A 24,811-nucleotide genomic window follows, 5' to 3' on the forward strand; every position below is an offset into this window, starting at 1 on the left:
GGGTTATGATATTGGTTTCAAAAATTTAGTGTTTCAGTATTAACTTATTGCAATGAAAGTGAACAATACGAAGCAAGCTTCATACCATTCTCCAACTTCACAACATGAAAAACACAAATAATCGAACCTTTAGGTTTCTATAATTTGGTAATTAATATTATCTTGAGATAGTATTAACCACTACTGATGATGGTTCTTTTAAAACAAAATAAAAAAAAATAGAGTAAAGAACATAAAATATACAAATTTTGAAATACGAGTTTTACGTCGCTTTATATACTTTTTCCAGGAACCTCATCGCCTTCCACCAGCAGAGGGAAAAGAAAGAAAAAAAAAATCTCGCTCGAGAAAACAAAACCGGGTAATGGAGTTCGCTAATTTTGTTAGGGTATTTAGTAGAAATGACAGTCAGCACTGGGAAGAGCAACTAACGATCTGCATGAATCTACCTGGACTAGTAGTAGGACATGTATGGCTTATGAGTGTATAACTGTCTCCAGGAGGTTGTATTTTGCGTGATATCTTATTCCATACCTGGGATTTCGTGGCATAGAGCATCAACTTGAAGAGCATGCTATGCGATCTTGTAAATGTCTTGCATTACATATAGTGGCAGCTGATTTCTTTTCTTCTTTTGGTAACAGCCTCTTGATATCGTGAGAGTACACAGCTCCTTCTGCCCAAAACTTCGGAGAAACCGTATACTTGAGAATATCGAAATTGAGAGTGCCGTTTACAATTCTGGTTAAGTATTATTTACAGATTTTTAACAGCACACTGCAATCGTCGGCGTTTCACTCTTTGGTTATTTGCAAGTGGCTGTTATATATCGCTGTTAAGATAACGTAATCGAACTATTTTCTGTTTCTCTATTGTCCTATTTCATCTGTGGGTAATTACCGCTCCCAGTCCATGCAATTCGCTCATGAGCCACAACTTCAACTAGTGCAATCAAAAAAGTTACATAAGCCACCGTCCTTACCTTCTTCAGTCAGGAGCAACATAAAAAAACTATGCTAAAACTACGAATATTTTTAAGACCATATTCCAACCTCTCGAAATTTCGTAATACCGGAATAATAGCTCACATTGACGCAGGAAAGACTACCACCACCGAAAGAATGCTATATTACGCAGGGAAAACTAAACGGATGGGTAATGTAGATCATGGTGACACCGTTACAGATTTCTTGCCTCAAGAGAGAGCAAGAGGTATCACTATTCAGAGTGCTACTACTACATTCAATTGGGGCAAAGGTGGATGCGTCAACCTAATTGATACCCCAGGTCATGCTGATTTCAGTTTCGAAGTCATGAGATCACTTAAGGTTATCGATGGCTGCGTAACTATACTGGATGCCGTCGCTGCTGTCGAGTCACAAACTGAGAAAGTTTGGAAATTATCTAAAGGTATTCCAAAAATTTGCTTTATTAACAAAATGGATAGGGTTGGTGCTGGTTTTAGTAGAACCGTAAAAGAAATTATCACAAAATTACAAACAAGGGTGGCAATATGTAATATTCCATTGTTTTCCAATACTACACAAGATGCAGGCTTTCAAGGAGTTATAGACATTATAAATGATAAAATAATAAAATGGGAGAGTGAAAATCCTGATAAGTATGCAGTACATGATATTGTACAATCAGTGGATCCAACTTTATACGAAGAAGTATTGAATTGCAGAACGTCGTTGATAGAAACGTTGGGTGAAATTGATGAAATCTTTGTTGAGCACTTTTTAGAAGAAGCTGAAGCTGACTACATGAAAGTTTCTCCAATTGAAATAATGCAAGCTATAAGGCGTAACACAATAAAAAACACCATAGTCCCGGTATTATGTGGTGCTTCATTAAAAAATATTGGCATTCAACCTCTTTTAGACGCCATAGTCAGCTACCTACCCAACCCAACAGAGGCAAGACTCCCAGAACTTAACAATTCAGCTGTTCCAATAACATATGACGAAAAAAATGGTCTTGTGTTCGACCATAACAACAATATTTGTGTTGCGTTAGCATTCAAAGTGATAACAGATACCATTAGAGGGCTTATGGTTTTTATTAGAGTTTATTCTGGGCAATTAAGAAATGGATGTACCGTTTACAATACAACAACGCAAACCAAGTTCAAGCTTGGAAAACTAGCAATCATGAATGCAAATGTTCCTGAAGAAACCGACGTAGTGTCTGCTGGCCAGATTGGTGTCTTAACAGGGAGCACGATAGCAGAAAAAGTTGCTACTGGGGATACAATAATATCGCATAATACAAAGAAAGATGGGGTAAAATCATTTAACAAGAATGTACTTTCTTTGAAAATCAATCCCATTAGGATTCCTCCTCCCGTATTCAGTGCAACTGTTGAACCGAAAACGCTGGGGAATAAAGATAGTATGGATGCAGCATTAAGTAGAATAGTCCTTGAAGATCCAAGTTTACATGTTTCAAAGGACATGGAGACGGGAGAAACCGTACTTAGCGGGCTAGGTGAACTACATTTAGCGATTGCAGAGGACAAGCTAGTCAATCAGCTTGGCGCTGAAGTTAGGTTTGGTAAAACGACAGTTACATTCAAAGAGACACTAACGTATCCAAGCGACGTACAAACTATATCAAACGAACTAGGGTTTCAATTTTCAATATCCATCGTCCCCCTAGAGTTATATAGAACTAACAAACATGGGTTAGATTCAAGCCAAACAGATATTTATCTTGGTATGGACAACAACTATCTATCAATTTTAAAGAATAACATTCCAATTAATGCCGAAAAATGGCTCTTCCCGTTGCCTTATGAATCTTTTGTTCATTCACTAATGGCAAGCGCCATCGCTTGCTTTCAAAGAGGTGGCAGACTGCTCAATTTCCCTCTCCATTCTTGCGTCGCTATAGTTCATGATTGGGAAATTCCGGTGGATGTTACTAAGCCAAATGAAGTTTTAAATCTTTCAAGAAACTTAATGAATCAAATATTGACTGCTATTCCCTCAAGCAGCTATACGGTCCTAGAGCCGTTAATGAATATCAAAATAATCGCTCCTACAAAGTACTTGGGTTCTCTTATCCAAGACTTAACGGGAGCAAGGAATGCTACAATTTTATCTGTACAGGAAAACCAAGATTTATCCGCCATAGAGGGAAACATAAAATACAGAAATTTCGCAGATGAACAATATTTACCTCCAGACCCAACAATGGCATCACTAAACGCATCAGACCAGATAGTTGATGTCAAGATAATAAATGCCCGTGCTCCTCTCAGAAACTTAATGGCATATAACAAGACTTTGAGAAGTATAACCCAAGGAACTGCCGAACTGTCCATTGATTATCATGATATGGAAAAAGTACCGGAAGAGCAGGTTCAAATGATATTATCTGGTGCTTAATATCCTCTTTATTATTCGAAAAATTGTGTATATAAAAATGCAATCTTGTAAATAGACCTTTCAATAACGCTCAATACCCAGTTTGAATTGTAATAATTTTCTTCATAGCAGATGTTTCTGTAACTCAAATTTACAAAAACATTTGCCCTGCAATATTAAGAAACTAGCCAGTATTTGGAAATATGACATGCATAGTACATATTTAAATGTTAAGCATTCAGCAAGAGTATGCCTAGAATAATTTCCATTCTATTTAGCTTTGTTTTTGTTTTCGAACTTATTTATCTAGAAATTTTTTTTCAATATCGCCTTTGATATTTATCTGTAGATCAAGTTAGATAATAAGGCAAAACGATTCCAGTAGGCCATCACTAATCACACACAGATATAAATGAACCTGCTTTGGCGTTCTGCATCTAACAAACCTAAAGAAAGGAGGTATAGCAACCACGAGGGAAAAAATGACAGGAAGAATGAAGATAAATCGACCTCCAAAACGGCTTACGTATTCTCTGAGTTCCCAAGAATTATAGAACGACGTTTCGGAGAAAGTTTGGGGTATAGAACACATTTGCTTAATGATTTGATAGCTAACGATCAATTAGGTTTAGGTCCACCGGATCTGGTTCATACTACTCTCTATGACAGATTTCATAAGGAAGAAGTAGGTGAGTATTTTTACATCACTGGTGTCGATGTATCAAGCTGCTCAATGCCTTTAGCATTACTTAGAATGTTGAAACTAGGTCAAGAACAATACCATGAACCAGGTAATGTATCCACTTATTGCTGCACGAATATTTTCAGTAAGCTTGATATAAGAATTAGGTACGAACTCGACAACACGTTCCAAGTTAGCGCGATAGACTGTCATGAGGGGACCACAATAGTTCAACTGACCGATCCAATATGGGAGGAGACGTTTGTAAGCTGTTGTATGAGAAGCTTACTAACAAATACTGATGTTGAAAGAAAATTGCCGGGATTAGTTGAATATCCTTTAGCCATTCAAAGTGCAGGTAATACAAATTCGAAAAGAGTTGTATCAACGCTCTGTAAATTTCTGCCTAGAGCAATAGATTCCGGTTGGGATAGTACCCGTAGTATTCATCCTACAATACTTCAAAACTATTTGATGGAATCTTTGCTTCTTTTCCTATCTATAACGCCAAATCTTGTTGATTTTGCAATAGAGACCTTGAATACTCTGATCAAGACTGATCCTTTAAATAAATTATATTACAAGATTGGGATTATTGCTATCCTCGAACAAAGTGGAGAGAAGGATTTAGAATTAATCAAGAGATTACATGAAACCCTTGAACCACTTTTATCTATTTTGGATACTCTAGAACCTCGCGATTCTAATTCATTCCAGTTGCTCAATTGCATTTCGATATTGCTAGATCTTCAAGCAAAATTTTTAATAAGAAGGAATGATTTTGAGTTGGCCTTATCAGTTGCGATTACATCAACCGAGTTATCTTTGGACTCTTTTGAATGCTGGTATTATCTTGCTAAATGTTACATCAATCTCGGAGAATTTGATAAGGCACTAGGTGCTATTAATTCAATGCCAAATTTACCCGCGGTAGATAATATAAAGAAGAAAATTTTGAATGAGACTGTATTGTATGATTTCTATAAGAGACCTTTGGGTCGTAGTAGGGAGTTAAATGAACTGGATTCCAGAGAATTCTATAACCTTGGCAGCACGATGAAAAAATGGAGGGAAAGTGACTTGAAGAGTATGGTATTTGGTAGAATTTTGATGACCAATGAATCCGGCAGAGGTCGTATCAAACATATCTGGGATGAAGTCTGTATGGATTTAGGACCTATATATGGGCATCAAGCCTGTAATTTGTTAAACTTTGTGTCATCACAGGAGGTAAAGTCTATTAATGACGTGAATCTGTTAGCCAGAAATACCATTGCAAAGCAATATAGCTGGTTTGAATCGCGGGTTTGTGAGCTGTTGATGAATATAATATCCAAAATTGGATGGAATGAGCTATTACAATTGAGATCGGAGGTCTTTGTAATGGAAAGCGAATATTCGAATGAAAAAACGCTTTCTAGCACTGCTAACAAAGATATACCACTCAATGTGAGGAAAAAAAGAGTTTGTGAAAGATGGTTGGATCAACTTTTCCTGGACTTATACGAAGATCTCAAAATAAGTAGTATCAATTTAGAAAATAAAGAAGAAAAGCTGAGCGGATTAGAATGGGAACTATTGGGATTAACTTTACTTAGAACGTGGCATTTGCAAGATGCAAAAGCCTGTCTACAGACAAGCATAATGGCAAGATTTGACCCCGTTAGTTGTCAAAAACTCCTAGAACTATTTCTTAGAAAAGATACCGCCGAATTGCACGTTACAGAACTAGATCTCGTTCTCGAATTGGTCGTCCAAAAAATATCGTACGACTGCAGATTTTATGATGCATTCCAAGTAACGAATCTGCAGGTTTTGATCAAACTGTGCAGTCAAACTGGTGTTGATGTGTTGAAAAGCCGAGTCGCCTCCTTATCATTTATCGAGGATGGAGTCATGACAATGATAGATGCATTATTAAACTGGATTTCAACGACTATAAAAGAATAAAAAAGACAAACTTTGAAGCAAAATAAATAAATAACATATAAAAAGCATGAAACATTATCCTCAACCCTGGATATACATGGACCAATTACTCTTCTTCCTTGTCATATGTACTCTTAGCATCCATGACCGTACTAGTCTTTTTTATTGGACCCGGGTAATGAATCATTGACAAAATTTTCATTGATCTTCTCAATCAAAGCGAAAAATACAGCATTAAGATTATCGGAAACGGTGTAGCTAAAATTTGAAATTTTGGTAGGGCATCGATCAGCTTAAAATCTGAATAAAGGTTTTTAACGTCCGCTTCTGATAACTCAGAACAGTTTTAAAGAGGTAATAATATAACATTTTAGACATTTATACTAATCCTTAGTATTTATATTTTCCTCTCACGGGTTGATTTTAGCTACCTGATCGTATTTGTATTGGAATATCACTAGATATATTTAGTAAGGTGGCCTTCATAATATTAAAAAAAGTCAAAGTTACTTTGTGAAGTTATTTTGGATAACACTTTAAATAGGACAGTTTTTTATTGATTGGTGCTATTACAAAAAATAGTATGTCTGGATCGTTTTGGAAATTTGGACGAGATTACTCATCAGAATCGCAATTCTCAAGGATCCTCAATAGAGCTTTCATAAAGAATGAAGACAAGGAAGGAATAACGGGTGAAATCATTTATGGTGAAACGGAACATAGTTCAAGCGATTCTGACATGGAGCGTGACGATGAAGATAGACCTGACGTGCAATTGCCTGAAGACGAAGAAGGATTCAAGGATTACGTTCCAAATCTAAATGTCCTAAGTGAGTTGTTGGATGATGAAGAGCTATACACAGAACTTATGTGCTCTAATTTTAAGCTTTTAATGTATTTGAAATATCCCACAGTTCTGTCAAGACTGATCGATTATGTAATCGTCGACCATACTACTACTCACGAAGGTGAAAATGCGGATGACAGTGATGAAGAAGATGAAGAAATGATAACGGATGACCAGCATGTAGATACTATGAGGGAAGGTTCCGATTCCGATATCAGGTCCTCAGATTTGGATGCTGACCCACTTACTGAAACTGAGGATCAGATTGAGGTAAGAAGAGCTCAAATGGCTGCTGAAGTTTTGTCCGCTGACATATGGTCCATTTCATCAGCTATAATTGATAGCCCTGAGTTACTGGAGAAACTTTGGTCAGTGACGAACAACATGGGTGTAATTGCAATCGACATATCAACATATTTCATGAAAATTAACGAGCGACTTTTAGATATGGACATGAACGGCATGATAAAATTTATTGTATCACAGGATGATTTAGTTGATAAATTTATTGCTCACATAGATGATCCACCGCTAATTGATTTTCTATTGAAAGTTATTTCTACTGATAAACCTGATTCTCCGAACGGAATAATACAAGAGCTTAAATCTCAAGCCTTAATTCCAAAATTGATCGACCTTTTATCTCCAGAGAATGACGCATCATTACAATGCGCATCTGCTGATTTCTTAAAAGCTTTAATTGCAATAAGTGGTAACTGCATAGATGAGGTATCATCAGGTATTGGCCCAAATGAACTCACAAGGCAACTAGCATCTACAGAAATAATGGAGCGTGTGGTTATGATTATGCTAAATGGTGGTACTTCTCTAAGTAATGGTGTCGGAATTATCATTGAATTAATTAGAAAGAATAACTCAGATTATGATTTCGTACAGGTTATGTACACAACTTTAGAGACACACCCACCAAACGATAGAGACCCAATATACTTAGGATTTATGCTAAGATTGTTTGCCAAACATATGGCCGATTTCAATAATATACTCATTGAAACTACACTGCCGATTTTAGAAACTTCATTTGGCAGGGTTGAACCTCTGGGGTTTGAAAGGTTCAAAATCTGTGAGTTGGTCGCTGAATTATTACATTGCTCTAATATGAGCTTACTTAATGAAAGAAGAGGTGAGGCCATTATTCTTGAACGAGATGCAGCTAGGCAGAGGTTGCTTAGCGAAAAAGAAACAGCTTTATCTAATGAATCTTTCAACGAGATACCGGTGCCATCTGAAGGTGAGGATGTTACTAATAAATTGAATTCTTTACAGTTGGAAGGAAGTCAAGCCGGATCACCTGCCGAGACTGGCAGAAACTTTATAGAAGGGGAGGAATTCACTGGAGCAGATGAGGATATATCTGACTCTGACGAAATGGAAAGGAGTTTATGCAATGACCCTGTTGTTGGTGATTTGTTAAAGATCTCACTTCTCAATACTCAGATAATTACTACTATTCTCGAGATGTTTTTCCATTTTGTATGGAATAACTTTTTACATAATGTCGTATTTGATATTGTGCAACAGATATTCAATGGACCTTTAAAAACAGGTTATAATCGGTTTTTACTGAAAAATTTACTGGATGAAGCTGAAATAACAAAGTTGATCATTGAAGGAGAAAAAGAATCTTTGAAGGAAGAACGAGAGAATAATTTAAGATTAGGTTATATGGGTCATTTGACGTTAATCTCTGAAGAAATTGTTAAATTTGCCGCATACATTGATGAAATGAAGATTTCGTTCACAACGTCGACAATCCACAACCGCTTGAATGAAAATGAATGGAAAGAATATGTGGAAACCACCTTAACAGAAACAAGAGAAAAATACGATCTTGTACTGGGAGAAACAATAAACGATGGCGATGAAGAGGAAGAAGAAAATGAGTATGATGATGTTGACTACGGTTTTGAGGAAATGTTTGCCAAGAATTCTCAAGCTGAGGAGGAAGGAGAAGAAGAGGAAGCTGATGATGTTAATCACAGCAAGTATGATGTCGGTAATCAAGAGAAGGAAGAAGGTGACGATTTCAATGGATATAGTCACTCACAAATAGATGGATATTATGAATATATCGATAGCAATGGATCAAAAACAATGTTATACAGCTCGACCATTGAATACAATAACGCCGAATCCGAAGCTTACAACGAATATGATGATGGCGATGAAGAAAACGATGAAAATTTTGGTGCGTACATCTCTACACAACCTAGTTCAAGTTTCAAAGATAGCGACAGAAGGCCGAAGAGGCACAGTGAAAATGGTAAGGCCATAGATTCTGATGAAGACGAAGATGACTGGGATTCAGCTCCAGAATCTTTTTTATTAAACACAGTACGAAGGAATAATGGTAACGCTTCTGGCGACCTACACGACGTGAAAGTATTTCAGCATCAATTTGCACTAGAAAGCCTTGAAAATGATGATAGAGGTGGGGATTCAGGCGATCAAGAAACGCCATATGCACATCTTGTGTACTCATCAAATCCCACTTCACATTACGCCGGCTCAAAAAGTGACGAATATGCAACTATTTTATCACATAAAGGTGATGATGATGATGGTGATGATGATGAAGAAGAAGAAGAGGAAGTGGAAGAAGAAGAAGAAGAAGAAGAAGAAGAAGAAGATAAGATGAGCGATAATAGTGATGATGACTCATCAGATGAAGAAAGAAACACTGTTAGTCCTAAATACAAATTATGCCGAACTACCAGTAAAGAAAACTTATCATGGGATGATGACGACGACTATGATGATGAACAATTAGTGGGTCGTAGTGAAGGCAAACAAACTAGTCATTAGAGGTTTTAGATACCCCATTTCTTTGTTCAGTGGCAGGCATCTGGAATTCCAACATAATAAGCTCCTGAAAGAGGTTGTGAATTATTTATTGTTTTCTGGTTGTATTAATACATCTTTCAATGGCATACACGTCAGTTATTATTACAAGACATATGTAGGATATACTAGTATATAATCATGTGTTTTTTAGAATACTACAATAACTACATTTAGTGTACTATATGTAAGTTTTGGTATTTTCTTGAACTGTGTGTGTCGTAAACGTCTAAAGAAATTGATAGCGAGATCAGAACATGCATCTTTTTTTTTCATGAAGTGTAACAGTGAAAATTAAAGAACAAAGAGACAAAGTTAACTTACAATATCCAAAACAGAATCGGGTAATTAGGATTTGTATAGTGCTTAAGTGATTCAGAATGGCCCAAAGTAAATGTACTCGCACAGGGTTAGCTCTGTATAATCTGATCTCTGCTGTAGGCTGGGCATTTATATTTTATCAAGTTGTAAGAACCTATCCGATGGTGGGGCAACCAGCCTTTTTTGACGTTACAAAGAACATCGTCACCTTTGTGCAATGTGGTGCCTTAATTGAGATCATAAACTCTCTATTTGGCATCGTTAGATCTCCAATCGTTACGACTGCTGCCCAAGTTCTTTCAAGATTGTTAGTGGTCATTGGTATCTTCCAACTATTACCAGAGACACCAGCTGCTCATTCCATTTCTTATATCACTCTACTACTAGCTTGGTCCACAACTGAAGTTGTAAGATACTTATTCTATTTCTTCACTTTATGCAGAAAAGATGGTCCACCAAAAGTTTTATTACTATTAAGATATAACTTGTTCTGGGTCCTATATCCAACTGGTGTTGCTAGTGAATTGTCGATCATTTACTCTGCACTACCAATTGCTGAGCGCGTTTACGGACCTTTATACAAGTACGTTTTGGTCGGTTCCATGTTGACCTACATCCCAGGACTCCCAATGCTATTCATGCACATGGTTGCTCAAAGGAGAAAAGTAATGAAGTCTCTCAAAGAAAATCCAGCTAAGAAGACCAATTAGAAAGGCACATATTCAAATTGTGTTTTCATATATACAGAAATATAGTCCGGCAACTTCGAATCTAGACGTTCTTTAAAAACAGTCACCTAATTTTATCGTGAGCTACATACTAAATACCATTCACAAGCAGTAACGTCCTGCCAAACTTTCATCTAGCTGCTACTGTCTTTCGCCAAACATATACATCATATTCTCCATGTAGCTCCACATGTTACCCTGCACATGATATTGAATTGGATATAAAGGAATCTTTAGCTCAGTAAGATATAATATGTTACGGACTATTGAAGAAAGAATCCCCATTGCAAAGGCAATAATCATCACTGTGCCAAATTGAAGATCTATATATGATATTACTGAACCCAGGTATTTTGAAAGGACCAAAAACTTTGCTCGTCTCTCCTTTTGCCAAGTATTTTTGTAAAAGGAACGGTATCGTTCGCCACATTTCTAATGAAACCTCAATATTACGTACAGACTCAAGTGCATCCCAACAAAAGAAGATAGATACGACACCTTTAAAGCTGTCCAATGAATTATATGCCATTTTCAGGATCCATAACAGACCTTACGTAGTGACAAAGGGCGATAAAGTAATATTGCCTTTCAAAATGAAGCAAGCTGACGTAGGAGACACGTTACACCTGACTGATGTGATAACACTTGGCTCGCGAAATTACAAAATGGTTGAATACCCAATTGATCGTTCATTATATACCTTAACTGCTACTGTGTTGGAGAAAACCAAACGGAAATTTCATATAAGAGAAGTGACGAAACGAAGAAATAGAAGAGTCCGTCACGCCAAGAGCAAAGGAGATTTAACTGTAATTAGAATCAGTGAATTGAAAGTACATTAATAGTGGAAACTAATACTTGTAAATAGCCTTAACATTCCTATTAAATTTTGTATTCAAAATTGATATATAAATAAAATATTCAGTGTAATGTACGATGATCATTTTTGCGATATTACGAAAAAAAAAATAAAATAAAAATAAAACATCGAGTAATTTGAAATAATAATGGGCTGTTGATTTAATGATCAAATCTCATAAGGAACCTAGACATTTCACGACAAAATTCTTGACTCAAAAGGTATAGAAAATAGGAAGAGAGAGCAGGATATGCCCTTCCTCAAAAAGATCACACATTCACATTCCCGTTCTGGGTCCGGCTCATCCATAAAAACCGGCTCTGGATTAGCGTCCTCTGCTAGTTCAAGCAAGCAATCTAGTAGGTCACGGAAGCAGTTATCCACAGATTCAAGGGGTTCACATGTATCTTCTAGTTCCGTTCAACATAGCATTTCAGAAGCCGATACCAGGACAAGAAATAGTAGAAGTGCAATATTGGATGATTTAGCGGTATATACGCTGGAGTCTACACAGTCGCCCATTCAAGTAAATACGCCAACCATGTCCACTGTAAGCGAGCCTGCGGCAGGTGGCTCAAGGAAGTCATCTGGCGATACCAGCACCAATAGCTTGTCGTTCGAGAAACTCATATTGTCATGGGATTCAACAGATCCTGAAGAATGGACAGCTCAAAGAATTGCATCATGGTTGAAATTTCATGAATTCCCGGAAACATGGATAGCTTGTTTCAGGCGATATCAATTAGAAGGCAATAGATTTCTGAAGTTATTAGCTCGTGAGAACTTTGCCCTGTATGAAAAGTATCTTCCTGAATCTAAAAGTGCATCATATGAAAGATTTCAAGATCTTTTGAAACAAACTTTGACAAAAAGTGTTAATTACAACCATATAAGGCAAAAAAGTTTGGATAGGACAAAAGAATCAAGAAGCTCAAGTGAATCAATTAAATCCAGATACAAGACAGAAAAGTCCAAAGAAGAGGTAGGAGGTTCCAGATCGGCATCTGAGTCTATACTAACACCAACTAAGACACCTATTAGCAAGAATGATGAAAAAGCCAAAATTAGAACTCATCAAAAAGCAAAAAGCGCTAGTTCTTTGTATAGAAGAAGTTTTATATCACTCAGGGGATCGCTATCCAATTCCTCAGGAAACAAAAGCCCTTCATCCAACATCAAACTCAAGATTCCATCCAGGCCTCCATCTATTGTAGAAACAAGTAGTGCTACTACTAAATCAATTACTCCTCCCGTATCACCATCTTATCCTCAACTGTTCAAGAAGCACCAGAAGAGTAGTTCTTCGGAATCATCTCTTCTAAATTCCATTCGTGGAACATCACACAATAGCAATGCAATATCACCAATTGCTGCGATGGATGAACCTCCAGAGAAACGCGCATTTCAAACATCTAAGAATCATTCTACTGAAAGCTTACCAAAGTCCTCCAAAGGCAACAATTCTGACGTGTCTTCCCCATTTAAGCAACTCACACACGAGGATAGAGAGACCTTATGGAGCAAAATAAGGAGAAGAAGCCAATTCTCCTCTCCACAATCCAATCTAACTATAGCACCACCTCCACTATCATCGTCGCCATCAAGTACCAGAACTTTAACTCCGACAACGACGAACAATGCCAGCTCACCTAAAACTGATGTGCTAAAGATTAAGCTTCCGAAAAATGTAACACATACGATAAGTGATAATATGGAATCTCCCATAAGTAGAACAGCCCTGGAAAAAAGATTCCTTCCCAGTAGACAGGTAAAAAATGAGCTTTACATTTTGGTGACAAAAGACAATAAATCATATATTCCGGTGAAAATCGAAAGTATAAAAACTAGTAAAGAGTGCAAAGATCTTTTTTCTAATTCATTAGGAATCAATCACGACAATATCTCAATCCAAATGACCGACTATCGTTCAACACCTGGTTCTCCATTGACTGACGATCTTCTTGACACACTAGTGGGCAACCTGTTCACTGGAACGACACTAAAATTTTTCGTGAAAGATCTGAGCTCAGCACCACAACGGACGAGGGCAAGCACTACAATAAGCGAACTACATCCCTCTTTGAGGCCGAAAAGAAGTAAAAACTCGGTCCGATCTAGAGCAAGTAGTATGGCGGCCGACGAAGTATCGATCGTGACATCATCATCGGATATAACCTCTTTTGACGAGCATGGTGTAGGACGTAGATATCCACAAACACCTAGCTATTTATATGATACCAATGAAGGCGAGGAACTTAATTATTGGAATGTCAAAGATCATGTACCAGATGATATAAAAGCTATAAATAAACCTCTTCCTGTTCTCAATCTATCACTTCCAGATAAAGCCCACAAAACACTCACACCAAAACCTTCCCAGGGCTCTTTTCAAATATTTAGGAAAGAAGAGGCTAGTGAGATCGATTTTAACAAGCGACGTGAATCCCCATACGTAAAGCCCGAATTAGCACCGAAAAGAGAGGCACCAAAAGCGCCTATAACTATCTCACCTCAAAGGAACCGTTCCATGTCGATGGGTGCTGCACCAAAATTGAGAAGGTCGAACACAAAAGTAAGCCGCAAACAATTAACTAAGCCGCTTCCTCCTTTAATGGTTATTTCAAGTAAAAATTCTAACCAGTCAACAGATAGTATAGTGAGCTCTTACACTCCTGGTTCAACTCAAGTACTTGTCCCACAGCCATATAAAGGAGCTAACGAGGTATTACGAAAAAGAACATCGGAGGACAGTCTGAATCCTGTTTCCAACTTCATTATGAAACAAAAAATTAACAGATCAACATCCAATGCTTCAGTAACGAATTCCATTTATAGTTCACCCTCTCCCTTGCTAAAAAGGGGGAGTTCCAGGAGGATAGTATCATCAAGTTCTGCAGCAGACGTATTTGAAGAAAATGACATTACTTTTGCTGATGCACCTGCCCTACCAGATAATGACGATTATAGCAGTGATTCTTCTGATGATATAATATGGTCAACAACGAAACCAAAGGGACAGCAAAGATCTGGTAGCAAAGAAACATTTAAGCCTGATGGTAATCAAAGCGATGTAATATCAGCACCATTAGAATCAAATGCAGCTGATAATATAGAACGCAAAATGACACTACGGCCTTCACCTGAAGTAGTTTATCAAAATCTAGAGAAATTTTTCCCTCGAGCAAATCTGGATAAGCCCGTGCTAGAAGGCGTTTCATCTCCAACATCTCCAACACCATCAAAAAATATTGCTTCATTCAACGCTACTACTATCAATGAAACAGGCTTAGAAGTAGAGCCCTCTGCAATGCAACCTGAAAATGGTAGTGTACTAAGTCCTCGCCTCAAGCTTCCTAGAAGAACAAAAACCATTCGTACAATTGCCCATGAGGCAAGCGAAGCAAGAAAGCAATCCATCAAACTCAAACGTCAAAACACTAAGATGTGGGGCACTAGAATGGTTGAAGTGACTGAAAAGCAACTGGTCGCCATCAACAAATCGAAGAATTCTAGAGGTGAATATAAAGAATTTGCCTGGATGAAGGGTGAAATGATTGGGAAGGGTTCTTTTGGCGCCGTATACCTATGTTTAAATGTCACAACAGGGGAAATGATGGCGGTTAAGCAGGTAGAGGTTCCCAAATATAGTTCCCAAGATGAAAATATAATTAGTACAGTAGAGGCTCTAAGATCAGAAGTGTCCACCTTGAAGGACCTCGATCATCTCAACATTGTTCAATATCTGGGTTTTGAAAATAAAGATAACATTTACAGTTTATTTTTAGAGTACGTCGCAGGGGGATCCGTTGGATCATTGATAAGAATGTACGGAAGATTTGATGAGGCAATGATTAGGCATCTTACCATTCAAGTATTGAGAGGGTTGTCATATTTGCATTCTCGTGGCATTCTACATAGAGATATGAAGGCAGATAATCTGTTACTTGATCAAGATGGTGTCTGTAAGATTAGTGATTTCGGTATTTCTAGAAAATCTAACGATATTTATTCCAATTCTGATATGACTATGAGAGGTACAGTGTTTTGGATGGCGCCCGAAATGGTTGATACGAAACAAGGGTACAGCGCTAAAGTCGATATATGGTCACTGGGTTGCGTGGTATTAGAAATGTTTGCCGGTAAACGGCCGTGGTCAAATCTCGAGGTTGTTGCAGCAATGTTCAAAATAGGGAAATCGAAGTCTGCTCCACCAATCCCCGAGGATACGTTACCATTAATTTCACAGGATGGAAGGCAATTCCTGGATTCTTGCTTTGAAATTGATCCAGAATCTAGGCCGACTGCAGATAAGCTACTCTCACACGCTTTTAGTAAAGTATACCCATCGTTTAATTTCAAATCTACTGAACTTTGTAAGTTTATCAAATCAAACGATAAGATAAATTCCAGTAAACTAAGAGTAGCTTCAAAGGATGTTAATGATTAAATAGCTTTATTAGATTTTAAGTATTACAAGGTATATATATTGCATTATAGAAATGACAGCATTTTTTTTTTGGTTAGTTATCTGTCATAATTGCGGACTTTAAATGTGAATCTGTGTAGTGATGAACAACAAGCACGTTGAATCTTTGATTTGATCCTTGCAAAACAATCTCTTTGACATCCTTTGAAAATGGTTGAAAAGGTGAGAAAGACGGTTCAGGCACAATAAAAGTGGTTTCTTCTAAATTCTCAATTGCCTCATCTGAAAGACGTTTTGAGAGAATGCTTTCAATAAAGGAACTGTGAACAATATCTTTCTCTGAATTTAACCCTGTTAAACTAACTGCCTGAATATTAATTTTTGAGTTACCAATAAGATCTTGATTTGGAAATACTTGATGCAATCTGTCAGCAAGATCCGTTATCTTCTCATTTACAAAAACTGTCCCGCATATCATATTTTTCTGATCCCTAGCAGCAATTAATAATAAAATATATAGTGCCAAAAAATCAGAGGATGCTAAATTGGGATTCGGTAGTAATAAATTAAAAACCTTCTTTTTGTATCTGTCAACCGTTTGTCGGTCACTTGTATTGGATATCAATATTGCTAGATTTGATTTTAGGTTTGTCAGAGATGAGAAGAAATTAGAAGGTAACTCGTTGAGACTAAGTAAATGCGAGTGAATATGATCAAAACTGGTGTATTTTTCGTCCCTCAAAATGAGAGGCCCATGATATTCATAAGATGCTCCCTTGAGAGGCAACAGAAGTAGGTCGGTATTCTTTAATTTAAATGAAAGCATATCGGTAGCTTTATCTCTGATTGTTGAAAAGATAACTTCACTTCTAAAGGGGACATTCACTAAACGAGAAAATATATCATATATCTGTAATAGTGAATCTGAATTTGCCGTGAAATGATGATCAGTGTTGGATAACGACGATGATTGAAGTAGATCTGTAGTTCTTTCAGTTAACAACCGTAAGTGAATGGCCCGTAGGGGGATTGTTACATCCAATGTATTTGCGTCTTCTTCGATCACAGTCAATGCTCCAATTGATTCATCACTGGTATTAGACCATTTTCTTGCGAGCTTTTTCAGTTTATTAGATGACGACTTTGCATTTGAAAAACTGGGTTCACTTCTCAAAGTCCTTTGCTCGACAAATGAATGGCTTTGACATTTTCCATAAAGCAGACTATTTAACAGCTCCAGCGATGGTGGAATATTTTCTGTTGTATTTATGATATTAACAATTTCTGTTATGCTAAATGACTTTAGTGAATTAAAAGTGTTTAAAGAGTTCTGACTATTTTGAATCGATTCAATAATCTCAGAACTCTTATCACCGAGATCTTCACTATTTTCTTGGCCAATTAATTTTTGTAGTTTAGATCTATAGCTGGTTGGATAAACCAACTGAGATAAAGGTGTAGTAACTATGGTCGAGACCAAGGCCATTAGAATAAACATACCGTAAATTTTTTTAGTAATAATCCCGGCGCCTAGCCCAACAGTTAAAACAACGATTTCAACAATACCTTTACAGGACATTAAAACCCCAACAACAAGTGATTCCCTCCAAAACAAACGATGCGTTTTTGCAACCAACGTCCCAGGAATAATTTTACTGCAAATGGCAATACCAATACTTGCAAATACAAAGCCCCAATCTTTGCCTTCATTGAGTAAGGTCAAATCGACATTTAGACCTGATACCGCAAAGTAAATTGGTATTAGGACTATATTTGGTATATCTTCCATTCTTTCAGTGAGCTTAATAACATAGTTATTTTCTCTTGGAACAACGAGACCTGCTATAAAAGCACCGAAGATAGGATGAACACCTACGATGTCCGTGAAATATGCAGATATGAACATAATGAATAGCACACACATAGTTGCTAAAGTTGAAGGTTTGCTTCTGTCCAACTCATGTGTCTTGATAAGTGCCCATTTCAAGATATATTTTAACGGGTAGAAATATACAAGGAACCAACCAAAAACACATAAGAGTATGTAGACTGTGTTGACTGGGCTTGACTGAGAACTTGATAACACAACGCTTAATGCTAATAATATCCAACCTAGGATATCATTAATTATCCCAGCACCCAGAACGATAATACCAGCTCTTTCCTTTATCAAACGTAGTTCATTTAGAATTCTACAAAGAACAGGGAATGCAGTAACTGATAGAGAAGTAGCAATAAATACCATGAATACTGTGAATTTGACGTTCGTACCGCTATCACCTAGATTGGCATAGTTGTTATACAGAGGAATTGCGAATAAACAGCCACAACCAAAAGGAATAGCCAACGTGGAAATACCGATAGATAATGCAGTAAATAAATGATTTTTAATAAATGCAATATCAACTTCCAACCCCAGAAAGAACATGAATAAGATTATTCCCAGATTAGCAGTTAAGGTCAAGCCGGGAATGGACGCTGCCGGGAACACCGTTTTAGTATAACCAGGGATTTGACCGAATACAGTTGGACCCAATATAACACCACCTATTACTTCTGAAATCACTTTGGGCTGTCTTATTTTTGAAAACGGAATATGGACTAGATTGCACACGGCTAAAATCAGACATGCTTGAAATAAAAATAGAGTAAGTGGAGACGAGGAATCATAAACAAATGGATTGCCTCCTGATATAACTCCTCCTACACTAGCGACCATTATTATTTAATCTGAGATGCACTAGCGAGTATGTCTGACCTGGGTTCCTTTCAATTCTTAAATGTAATCCCATAATGTATAATGAGATATATTTTTCGCTTTGTACATCGCTTGCAGATCATCTAAAAATTCACACGATAATGGTGTATATAGTGTCTATATAAAAAAAATAAACAAATATTATCAAAAATTTGTAAAAAAACCACCAACCCATTCACATTAAAACGGGGGCATACATCTTAGTGTTAGAACTTCATAATCTGTCCCGGTTATGCGATTCTTCCGTGGGGGATATTCGTTTATTCAGACTTCCTGCAAGGCTGGTTCGTCGTATATTTAAATTCTTGGAATCATCTTCCGCTTCGGTCATTAATTCTTCGACCATCTCTTCTACATGCTTGAATAACCTCAAATATGCGTACTGGGCTTCGTTAATTGGGTACCGTAAGGGTGAATTTTCTGAGACCCAGAAATCGCTATTTTCGGGCCCAATGCCTTCAACTGGTTTAGCAAGAGAAATTAAGGCAGACCACTGTTCGAAATTTAACGTAAAATCTTCATCCTTCATCGAAATTCGATGTAATCTCCTAATTGTCTCCAGCATGAACTTTATCTTTTTCAACTTAGACATTTGATTGATAGATCTTTTTGAAAATGTATCGTTTGTTCTAATAAGTTGCAGAGCAAAAGGATCTTCGATAAAATCGTCCAGTGAATCCAATTCTTTCGATGATTCTCCTTTCGACACATCTGAATTATTTGAGTTTAATTGAGCAAATGTATTATATTCATTTCTGAAGCTATAATTTTGACCCTTCGCTCCTCCCTCCATTTCTTCTTCTTCCTCCTCCTCTTCCTCTTCTTCCTGCTCTTCCTCAGCTTCGTCTTCAGCACCTGTAAATATACCCATTTGGGTGATGAGTAATGATTGAACTTTTTCTTTACCATTTAGAAAAATATACTTTAAGTTCATATAAGCTCTATTTGACCTCTCTATGTGTAATGAAGAAGAAAATGCGTACAATAGGTCGCCAGCTGTAGATAAGATTGCACTCATAAGGGGAACCGCAGCAATACCCCATATCACGAAGAAAGCTCTCCCTGCACCTGTCTTGGGAGAGAAATCGGTTCCAAATCCAATCGTTAAGAGACACAGAAAACAGAAATAAACAGCATTGAAATAAGACCAGCCTTCAGCAAAATGGAAAACCAAGGCTCCTAACAACCAAAATAATGTGAAAACAAATAAAGTCATACTCACTGAGTATATAATTTCTTTCCTTCTTGTGATTTTCCTTATGGTTTGCATTTCCATGAAACCTTCCTTTCCAGTTAAGTCTACTTCACCATTTTTATTCTTACGTAAAGCTGCTAATCTCGCCAGTTCAGTCTTATGAAAATAGAGAATGGGACCTGCAGATTTTGAAATAATTGTTCTTGTCATAAAAACAATCAGACCCAAGATTAGAACACCACTCATGGCAAAAATTAAGATCATAATCTTTGAAGCTACATTATTTGCCAAGATATCCCCAAAACCAACAGTGAGAACAGCCACTGTACAGAAATACAACGCATTACCCCAGGATATACTAAGTAGTCCTGAAAAGAGACCAGGGCCCCAAATCAACCATATTGACATGACTACAGTGAATATCATAATATTTCTTTCATTAGGTAACAAATTAAAAGTAGGTGGGTATTTTTTTAGCTTGTACCCTATAAAATGCAGTGTCAGAGTCAATGTACAGCCTAGATATAAACCAGAAGTTATACATGCGTACCAAAATCCAATGGATCTATGTTCTCCGGCCTTCATGAAGTGTGCTGAGCAAATAACAACGTCTATCAATAGAATACCTCCTGCTATTGTCCATCCAACAATATTAATGATTTGTGATTTGAGATAACTTAACTTTTTGAAATAGTGCAATATTAAAACTATATTCGAAACGAATCCAAACACTAGAGACATTACGTTTACTACGAATAGTGACCTGGGGTCTTTAATATTATGGACTGAGACAGTACCGTCACTTTCCACAACTTCCTCAATTCTCCAACTGTCCACAACGCACGCAATAGAAATGGTATTAGCAATAGGGCCCAAACAAGCGGTAATCACCGGAAAATAGCACGATATTATAAACCAAAACAGGAAAGGTTTTGACGATGGGTCTGCATTTATTATACTTATTCTCTCATTTTTAAATCTAAGCGCCACTTTTAAAGCTGCTTGCCTATTGGGCACTTCTTCATTATAACCATTAGCCTCGGACATAGCATCGTCTCTAGCAAAACCGTCCTATACATGCACTTGACCTTCCAGCAATGTCTCTGTATTTCACTATCTAATCTTTTTTTATATCGACCCCGAAAACTTAATCTATCATACATTGATGATGTTTACTATTTCCTGGTAAACAAATAGCATTGAAAAGCCATATCACTGCCTGAGAAGTCCTCTCGAGAGGGAAATCCCCCGTGGATTTCTAGAATTGACCAGATATCTTAATTATATATGTTTTTAAGATTGGTGTGGTAGTGAAACCCTTGCACCACAGTATAATCCACAAAATGTAAATATAAGATCACGAAAGAAATTTTCAGACACCAAGACTATTAGCTGACAGAAGAAGTCAATTAGCCCCATAAGTTGCAACAAACTGCATTGCTAGTGGTGTCATGGCGATGCCAAATACGGTCCTTGGACAGCTTCTCGCAACATTGAATAAACAGCAAAGAATTGCCGTCGAGTTTGATCCGAATAATGCATTACAAGTTATTGCAGGTCCTGGTACCGGGAAAACCAAAGTTTTGACATCAAGAGTAGTGTATCTACTGCTGCATCATAAAATTGAACCTAAAGATATTGTCGTCACGACTTTTACCAATAAAGCTGCGAAGGAAATGATGGATAGGCTCGCCAAGATGCTAAGCGGCACGGCTATTAGAGTAGATGAGATTACGATAGGGACATTCCATAGCATATGTCTAAGAGTCCTATTGAAATATGGATTTAAAGTTGGGTTAAATCGTGGATGGAGAATAGTCGAGGAGAAGGAAGTCGAAGCAATTATTCATGATTTGATCAAGACTATGCCAGATCAAATTAGAGATTATGCAAACTCTTATAAGAGGTCGGTAAATCTATGTAGACCTACTAGAAATAAAGACGAATGGGCCGTCCATCCACAAATGGTGAAAAAGGAAATATCCAGATTAAAGTCAAATGCACTCTTACCAGAGGAATATGAAAATGATTCTAATCATGATCCGGCTTTGGCCCATTTTTACACGAAATACCAATCAGAGTTGGGGAAATTGAATGCTCTAGATTTTGATGATTTACTCATGTACACATTTAGATTGCTAACAAAAGAAAGATGTCTTCCAGACATCAAACATGTCCTTGTTGATGAATTTCAAGATACTAACAGCATACAAATGGATTTGATGTTTTTGTTTGCCAAAGGTGATCATCACGTTTCAAGAGGTATCACTGTGGTGGGCGATCCAGATCAAAGTATTTATGCGTTTAGAAACGCTCTAGCGCAGAATTTCCAACAGATGCAACAAAAAACTCCACTACATTGCTCCCAAGTTGTGTTGGTCGAGAATTATCGCTCTTCTCAAAAAATTTTAGATACAAGTGAAACTCTTATTCAACAACAAATAAAAGGACGTACGCACAGAGCACCTCTTCGTGCTCAATTCGATGTGGAATTCCCACCAGTATATGTTAATTTTCCAGTAGGATTTCTACAAAGCGCTTCTATTGCAAGAGAAATTTTATACCTCAAAGCCTTACCAAATCTCTTCTCTTATAACGATTTTTCCATCCTCGTTAGACAAAGAAGGCAAATTAAAAACATCGAAACTGCCTTGATTGAACACAGGATACCTTATAAGATTGTAAAGGGAAGAGCATTTTGGGAATTAAAGGAAATATCAGCAATGATGCATCTCATAAAATGTGCATATTCAGATAATGAAAAGTTTTCAATACTTTCTTCGTTGCTCTACCCTGCAAAAGGCCTGGGACAAACATCTGCTGATAAGATAAAAAAAATATTCGAAGATAATCCCTCACAGACACCATTTAGTCTTTTACAAGATATTGAGAAAGGTGCTATCAATTTAACCATGACTACAAAAGTAAGATCAGTAATTAAGGATTTCATACAGATGATAAATTTCTCTAGATCGTTCGATAAGGCACCGTTGAAGTCGTCTCTTGAAAACATATTTGATACACTATATGAACGATCTGGTATGAAGAATGAGTACCTATATTTTGATGGTGGAAAGAAATCTGATACGAATGACTCTAATAGAGAAGCGAACTATGAAAATCCAAGGCATAAAAACATCTTATTGTTAAAGAAATACTTTTTGGGAATTGATGAGATTGAAGACTTCATACACTCCCAATCAGACCAAAAAACATTCATCGAGGATATACAGCAAGTGGATACGAACGTAATACGGAGTTATATACGTACTTTTTTCAATTCATTGTCCCTGTATGCAACAGAGTCTACTTCTTCAGACAATGAGATTGACCGTACTTCGAAACGAAAAAATAGTAGAAACGGTGAAGCATGTGTGACAATATCTACAATTCACGGTGCAAAAGGGTTGGAATGGCCAGTGGTGTTCATTCCAGGATGTATAGAAGGTATAATACCAAGTATATTCTCCAGAGACGAATCTAGCTCAGAAACGGAATCCGATACTGAAGAAGAAGGCACCAATACAAGTGACAAAAACGTGCCAAAAAGCAACAAGAAATCCAGTAGTCTGGAGGAACCTGTAGATGAAGAACGTAGAATGTTTTTTGTAGCTCAGACACGTGCAAAATTATTATTGTATCTTTCATCGATAAAGGAGGGAGAAAACCCCACACAAGGTGGCCCAAGCCGCTTTCTAACTCCAGAGGTACGCAAGACATTAATAAATGAACAAAATGCCTTGAAAAACGAAAAGAATATTGAATTACTTTACAAATCGATGAACAAAAAAGTGCCTTCAGACTTAATAAAACGGTTTTCTTTGAAAAAATTAGTTCAAGACTATGCTCAATTTATTGAAAATAGAAGAGAATCAATGATATGGAACGGAAGGGTCATAAGAAATTCGTTTACGCTGGATATTACTAGAAATACCGTCGCAATGGACGATCCTATATCGGACTTTACGACGGCTGCTGCACACTTACAAACTGAAGTAAATAAAAAACCGGTACTGGAAAGACAATTCCAGACAATGTCAAGAAAAGGTAGTACACTTTCATCAACATCAAAGCTATGGCCAAAAAAGGCATATGCTCCGCAGGCGAACCAGAGGTTAAGTCCCAGCCCGCCGAAAGTACATGCTCCAACTACTACCTATCCGTTACAAGAGTCTCCCACTAAGAAGAAATCATACGCACCCTCATACCCACATAAGCCATATTCAACTACTGGCACTGAGTTTAAAATTAAACAAAACAAAACTGACAATGATAATATTCTAGAAAAACCTTTCCCTATAAGTGCAAGTAATGATAGAGCATCCAACCCTAAAATGTTGGCTACCTCTAAGGGTTCTACCAATGAAGCAATAAAAAAGGAGCTTTTCAGTCAAAATCAAGTTATCTCTTCACCAAAGCGCATAAGTAGAACTAAAAGCGTAACCAGGAAACTGATTGTGAGCCCAATCATGATAGAGGATAAAAAGAGATATGAAGAGGTCAAGAAGAATGGTAGTGTACATCATACCGTAGCTGGGGATAGGACTGCAGCTGAAATATTGCATGATCCTGACGATTTAATAATTGATAATAGACCAATTCTTACGAGTGCCAAAACTTTGATGAAAGCCATCAAGAAGGCGGATTCAAAATCTAATCAGTCCAGCCAAAAATCTTTCAGCGAACACCAGCTTAAAACTGAAGAAGCATCCTCAAGTCAATTTGACATTTTGTCACAGTTATCCAGGGCCAAAAAGAAAGCTAAGCTGAATGATGGTGAGATTATTGTTATTGACGACTAAGTAACATCACGTAATTAAGCATTTTATAGAC

At 37.1% G+C, this 24,811-nt stretch overlaps 9 protein-coding genes across 9 annotated transcripts; 7 read left to right on the forward strand and 2 right to left on the reverse strand.

Moving 5' to 3' along the window:
* Positions 1–1,013: 1,013 nt before the first annotated feature.
* MEF2 (mitochondrial elongation factor MEF2) lies at positions 1,014–3,392 on the forward strand (the record flags this gene model as incomplete). The annotated part of the gene is made up of 1 exon (XM_003954661.1): positions 1,014–3,392. The coding sequence occupies one exon, from the start codon at positions 1,014–1,016 to the stop codon at positions 3,390–3,392; it is 2,379 nt and encodes a 792-aa protein (XP_003954710.1).
* A 391-nt stretch (positions 3,393–3,783) lies between these two features.
* Positions 3,784–6,003, forward strand: CHS6 (Chs6p; the record flags this gene model as incomplete). Its single annotated transcript, XM_003954662.1, has 1 exon — positions 3,784–6,003. The coding sequence occupies one exon, from the start codon at positions 3,784–3,786 to the stop codon at positions 6,001–6,003; it is 2,220 nt and encodes a 739-aa protein (XP_003954711.1).
* Positions 6,004–6,565: 562 nt separating this feature from the next.
* On the forward strand, positions 6,566–9,655 carry SAP185 (Sap185p; the record flags this gene model as incomplete). Its single annotated transcript, XM_003954663.1, has 1 exon — positions 6,566–9,655. One exon carries the CDS (start codon positions 6,566–6,568, stop codon positions 9,653–9,655), a length of 3,090 nt encoding a protein of 1,029 aa, XP_003954712.1.
* A 416-nt stretch (positions 9,656–10,071) lies between these two features.
* Positions 10,072–10,722, forward strand: PHS1 (enoyl-CoA hydratase PHS1; the record flags this gene model as incomplete). The annotated part of the gene is made up of 1 exon (XM_003954664.1): positions 10,072–10,722. The coding sequence occupies one exon, from the start codon at positions 10,072–10,074 to the stop codon at positions 10,720–10,722; it is 651 nt and encodes a 216-aa protein (XP_003954713.1).
* A 347-nt stretch (positions 10,723–11,069) lies between these two features.
* On the forward strand, positions 11,070–11,582 carry MRPL49 (mitochondrial 54S ribosomal protein bL21m; the record flags this gene model as incomplete). Its single annotated transcript, XM_003954665.1, has 1 exon — positions 11,070–11,582. The coding sequence occupies one exon, from the start codon at positions 11,070–11,072 to the stop codon at positions 11,580–11,582; it is 513 nt and encodes a 170-aa protein (XP_003954714.1).
* A 267-nt stretch (positions 11,583–11,849) lies between these two features.
* On the forward strand, positions 11,850–16,046 carry BCK1 (mitogen-activated protein kinase kinase kinase BCK1; the record flags this gene model as incomplete). The annotated part of the gene is made up of 1 exon (XM_003954666.1): positions 11,850–16,046. One exon carries the CDS (start codon positions 11,850–11,852, stop codon positions 16,044–16,046), a length of 4,197 nt encoding a protein of 1,398 aa, XP_003954715.1.
* Positions 16,047–16,119: 73 nt separating this feature from the next.
* KHA1 (Kha1p) lies at positions 16,120–18,744 on the reverse strand (the record flags this gene model as incomplete). Its single annotated transcript, XM_003954667.1, has 1 exon — positions 16,120–18,744. One exon carries the CDS (start codon positions 18,742–18,744, stop codon positions 16,120–16,122), a length of 2,625 nt encoding a protein of 874 aa, XP_003954716.1.
* A 253-nt stretch (positions 18,745–18,997) lies between these two features.
* Positions 18,998–21,025, reverse strand: TOK1 (Tok1p; the record flags this gene model as incomplete). The annotated part of the gene is made up of 1 exon (XM_003954668.1): positions 18,998–21,025. One exon carries the CDS (start codon positions 21,023–21,025, stop codon positions 18,998–19,000), a length of 2,028 nt encoding a protein of 675 aa, XP_003954717.1.
* A 404-nt stretch (positions 21,026–21,429) lies between these two features.
* Positions 21,430–24,780, forward strand: SRS2 (DNA helicase SRS2; the record flags this gene model as incomplete). The annotated part of the gene is made up of 1 exon (XM_003954669.1): positions 21,430–24,780. The coding sequence occupies one exon, from the start codon at positions 21,430–21,432 to the stop codon at positions 24,778–24,780; it is 3,351 nt and encodes a 1,116-aa protein (XP_003954718.1).
* Between the last annotated feature and the right edge of the window lie 31 nt (positions 24,781–24,811).

Source organism: Kazachstania africana, chromosome 1 (genome assembly GCF_000304475.1).
Source record: "Kazachstania africana CBS 2517 chromosome 1, complete genome".
In the NCBI taxonomy this organism is placed as follows: Eukaryota; Fungi; Ascomycota; class Saccharomycetes; order Saccharomycetales; family Saccharomycetaceae; genus Kazachstania; species Kazachstania africana.